The 4,224-nt window shown below is 43.7% G+C and overlaps 1 protein-coding gene across 2 annotated transcripts in view; it reads right to left on the reverse strand.

The window, feature by feature from the left end:
- Positions 1-1,131: 1,131 nt before the first annotated feature.
- Positions 1,132-4,224, reverse strand: part of LOC107585531 (potassium voltage-gated channel subfamily S member 3-like) — a 4,597-nt gene continuing 1,504 nt past the window's right edge. Inside the window, exons 2-3 of one of the 2 annotated variants that reach the window (XR_001609252.1) lie at positions 1,637-3,459; positions 1,132-1,273 (exon numbers count right to left, since the gene is read on the reverse strand). Coding sequence is in view for 1 of the 2 variants with exons in the window: in XM_016272577.1 (XP_016128063.1) it covers positions 1,872-3,380 (1,509 nt within the window). In the remaining variant the exon portion in view is untranslated. Of the gene's footprint in view, positions 3,460-4,224 lie in introns of both variants that reach the window. The other variant, XM_016272577.1, reaches the window with a different exon arrangement.

The raw sequence follows: 4,224 nt of genomic DNA on the forward strand, positions 1-4,224 counted from the left end.
ATTCATGTAACTCATGAGACATTCAAGTCTGCCCTTAAACACTTGAGCACACAAGTGTGACACATTGATCAATGGGCACGTCTCAAACAGAGACCGATCTATCCAAGTTAAAGCCACTTGCCAAACGGATGCTGTTTCAGCAGTAATACATCCCCTGTGGCAGACAGCCCTAACATTTGGACCTCGCTTCCTGCTGCTAATACAGCCTACTGACATAAGTCACTCTAAAAAAAATTAGAGAGACAGCAAGATGGAGGGAGAATGTGTTCCCTCTGTGCAGAGGACAGAGCATAGGTGAACTTGATGCTCAATAAGGCATTATTGATCATGCAATAATGCATAAGGCATTACTCATGAGACATATGAGTAGGTGGGACAAACTCACTGCAAAGAAATAGTTGATTAAAAACTAAAAAATTATCATTTACTTACTTTTACTCATGTCATTCCAAGGCTGCATGACTTTCTTTCTTTTATGGAACAAAAAGCAATATTAAAAAAATAAATAAATCATGCAGGTCTTTTCAGAATCGCTGAGTCAGTGAACTGAACCCAAGTGTTTGATCAATAAACGAATTGTTCCTTTGAGTCGGTTATTTCCATTTAACTTGTATACAAATCTTGCCGATTCATTCACAAATCGTGATTCAACTCACCAATGTCAATTATGCAGAGGCTCTCAAATTAATAGTCCACTGAAGGGAAAGGCTTTCAAAAAATTATAATTTAAAAAATCAGCCTTTTTGTTTCCAGTCTGCTGACAGAGTACAGCTTCAGAAGATTTGGAGAATAGTCCACAAGTCATGAACTACTCTTATGTTGTTGTTGTTGTTTTTTTTACAGATGTTTGAGTCATTTATGGAGCCAGGCGTGTTTATAGTGGTCACTATAAACTGCATTATATTGAAAAGAGCTGTATTATTTGTTTCACATCACAATAACAGACTATGGGTTTTAAGGCATGAGGTTTTGTAACTAACATCATTTTCATCTCAAGGGGAACCATTTCTTTTAAGATCCTTAATCTCTCTATGGACCCATGCAGTGATTTCAGAATAAAGAGCAGAGACTTAAATCTACTGTACATCAACACTTTATTCAACTGTAACATCTCTTTCATGCTTTCTTCTCTCCTTTCTCTTGTGGCCTCTCCTCTCTCTTGTTGAAATATGCATGCAGTCTTTCAATCCTTCCCTCTCTGATGGACACATTAGGGAAGATGGTGTACACCAACATGCCATTTGAAGTCCAGCATTTTAGATGCTGTCATTGCCTATAAAACATTTAAGCATAGTTCTTTTCCCACAGGCACTGCAGAAAGACTTGTAATTAAATGAACAGCTTGTCCAAAGTATTAAAAAAAACACCTGTCAATCAGTGCTGTTAATTGGGTATAGAGCAACAACATCAATGCTAGCCTGTTGTTTGGATTAGTTTCCATAACAGGTTCTGATCCATAAATAATGGAAAGCTTGAGACATTTTCACCCTGAGAACTAAAGAGAAAAAGTGCTTTTGATCGAAGGTCCAGGAGTCGCTCAGTAAGAAATGAGAGCCTTGAGTCTTAGGGTCCGCTAGTGTTTCCTCAACATGTGCTGCAGATCTAAGCAAGCAAGTTTATTTTTGTTTCTTCTCACCTTAATCAAGGTTTAAGGTTGTACATATTAACATTTGTGCCAGGGTTCCTCAGATCTTGCCCTGGAGGGCCAATGCCCTGCATAGTTTAGCTCCAACCCTAATCAAATACACCTGAGAACACTCATCAAGGTCATTAAAATCCCTAGAAAATCACAGGTAAGTGATTTTAATCAAGGTTGGAGCTAAACTCTGCAGGGCAGTGGCCCTCCAGGACCGGATTTGAGGAACCCTGATCTATGTTGCTTTGTAGGCCTGTGGCATCCCAGTAGGGCAGACAATTTCAACATCCTGAATGCTGGAAGCATCAGTGACATCTCCCTCGCTCCCTGCGCTCCCTACTGAGGACGTACTGCGCACCAGGGGAGTCATCTTTTGTCCGTAGAGGCCTCCTATGTAAAGTAAAGGCATGCTGAGATTTGCCAATTTTTCGTCTTCTGGATGGAGCTGGTCGGACTCCACCAGGGCCTTCTGTCTCTGGTAGTACTTGGAGAACTTGTTGAAGATAATAGAGATGGGAAGGGCGACTACAAGCAGGCCACAAACGATGCACAAGGTGGCGATGAGTTTCCCAGCCAGCGTGATGGGATACGTGTCGCCGTATCCCACCGTGGTCATGGTGATCGTCGCCCACCACCAGCCCATCGGTATGGTCTGCAGTTCCGACTCATCATTCTCTCTTTCCACAAAATAGATGAGCACTGAGAAAATGGAGATTCCCACAGAAAGGAAGAGGATGAGGAGCCCGACCTCATGGTAGCTGTGACGGAGAGTCGCCCCAAGCGAACGCAGCCCGACCGAATGCCGTGCCAGTTTGAGGATGCGAAAGATACGCATAAGGCGCAGGATTTGCACGACCCTTCCCACGTTCTCAAGCTCCTCGCTTTCTTCAGCATCCATGGTTTCAAACGCCAAAGTGGCATAAAATGGAATAATAGAGGCGAAATCAATTATGTTTAGCGCATTGCTCAGGAATTTGCACAAACATGGTGTGACAGCTAATCGTAGGATGAACTCGATAGAGAACCAGAGGACGCAAAAGGTCTCGAACACAGCCAACACTGGGTTCTCTACTTCTTTGTCATTAATGTCCACCTGGTGGAACTCGGGCATGCTATGAACGCACATGGCTATGATACTCATCAGTACCACACTCAGCGAAAACACCGCCGTTACTTTCGCAGAGCACGAGTATCCCGGGTTTTCCAGTCGCAACCAGAGTTCCTTACGCTTCTCGGAGCACCAGGTGCCCTCAAACTTTTCCAGGTCTTTGTCAAACGCCGATAGTTCCTCCATAGATGAATCTAAGCTGTCCTGCAGCTGGTTCTGTGGGTCATCGTCGTTTCCCCAGTCTTGATCTCCTGCGTACTCTTTCTGTTCTTGAAATCTGTTGCTGCAGCAAGTGTCCAGGTGAAGCTCCTTGATGCCCCAGTATTCCATCTCCTGGCTGAAACTAAACACACACAATTCTTCCATCAGGTGGATCTTTCCGGTATGGTAGAAATTCAGCACGTAGCGAAAAAACCATGGGTTTCGGTCGAAATAATACTCGCATTCGGCAGCTGCATAGTCGTCACAAAGCTGGAGAATAGCAGCCTCTGAGCTGCAGTAGAGAAGTTGGGCAAGTCGCGTGTGAGGGAAGCGTTGGAGGACCACACGTTCCACTTGCTGCTTAAAGCCACCGACGTTGAGGTTGATGAAGCTCTCCTCGGGGCCTTGGCGGTGCAGGACCTGCCCATACACCATGATGGATGCCAGAACATGAAGGAGTAATTGGGACTGTTGGGCTAAGCAGTTTTGGAGAGACTCAGCTATGGCTGCATGCCTATAATAGAGGAAAAGAAAAGTCTGATTAGCACTTTAAGAAGAAAAGGTTGACCTGTTGCCATAAAAACAATATTCCTGCTCATCAAAACTGTAAAAAAAAAAAATCTTCAGTATTTCTTGCCATAGTTCACTGTACTGTACGGAAATGTATGACAAGACAGAAACTTAAGCAGACTTAAATACACAGAGAGACAGACAGACAGCTAATCTATTATATACTGCTTCTAACTGTAACAACTGATATGGGATAAAAGCATTCTGGAGCCCAAATCAGCCTTCATAGCTGCTAATGGATATTGATTTTGTACAGTGTCGTAAACAAAACCTGAGTGATCATTATGAGCATTTCAACACTAACGCTGATCGCTGGGCACAAAATCATGTCAAGATTTCAGGGCATTCAGTGAACGCTTGACAGTTCATGTGCAGTGCTTTTGTAAAGTTTGAGAAAAAATTCTGAGTCTGAGACCACTAAATAAATAATAATAATAATAATAATAATATATATATATATATTGTGACGAGAGGGGCGGGGCCGAGAGCCGTGGGAACGGAGCGAGGCCGGTTGAGTAATTGCGAATGCACGACACCTGCGCCACTCACCGGTCTCGAGTCTCACGGAGGAGCTCCGGAAGGATACAAAGGAGGAGTGACGACAGTGAAAGACGAGAGGACCAGGCCTGGATTTTATTTTGTGTTTTGGTTTCGTTTGTGCACGGCAGTCGTCCGCGAGGGGCTGTCGCGCTATTTTGTGTTTAGTTTA

The sequence above is a fragment of the Sinocyclocheilus grahami genome, unplaced genomic scaffold (genome assembly GCF_001515645.1).
Source record: "Sinocyclocheilus grahami isolate Dianchi unplaced genomic scaffold, SAMN03320097.WGS_v1.1 scaffold71.1, whole genome shotgun sequence".
In the NCBI taxonomy this organism is placed as follows: Eukaryota; Metazoa; Chordata; class Actinopteri; order Cypriniformes; family Cyprinidae; genus Sinocyclocheilus; species Sinocyclocheilus grahami.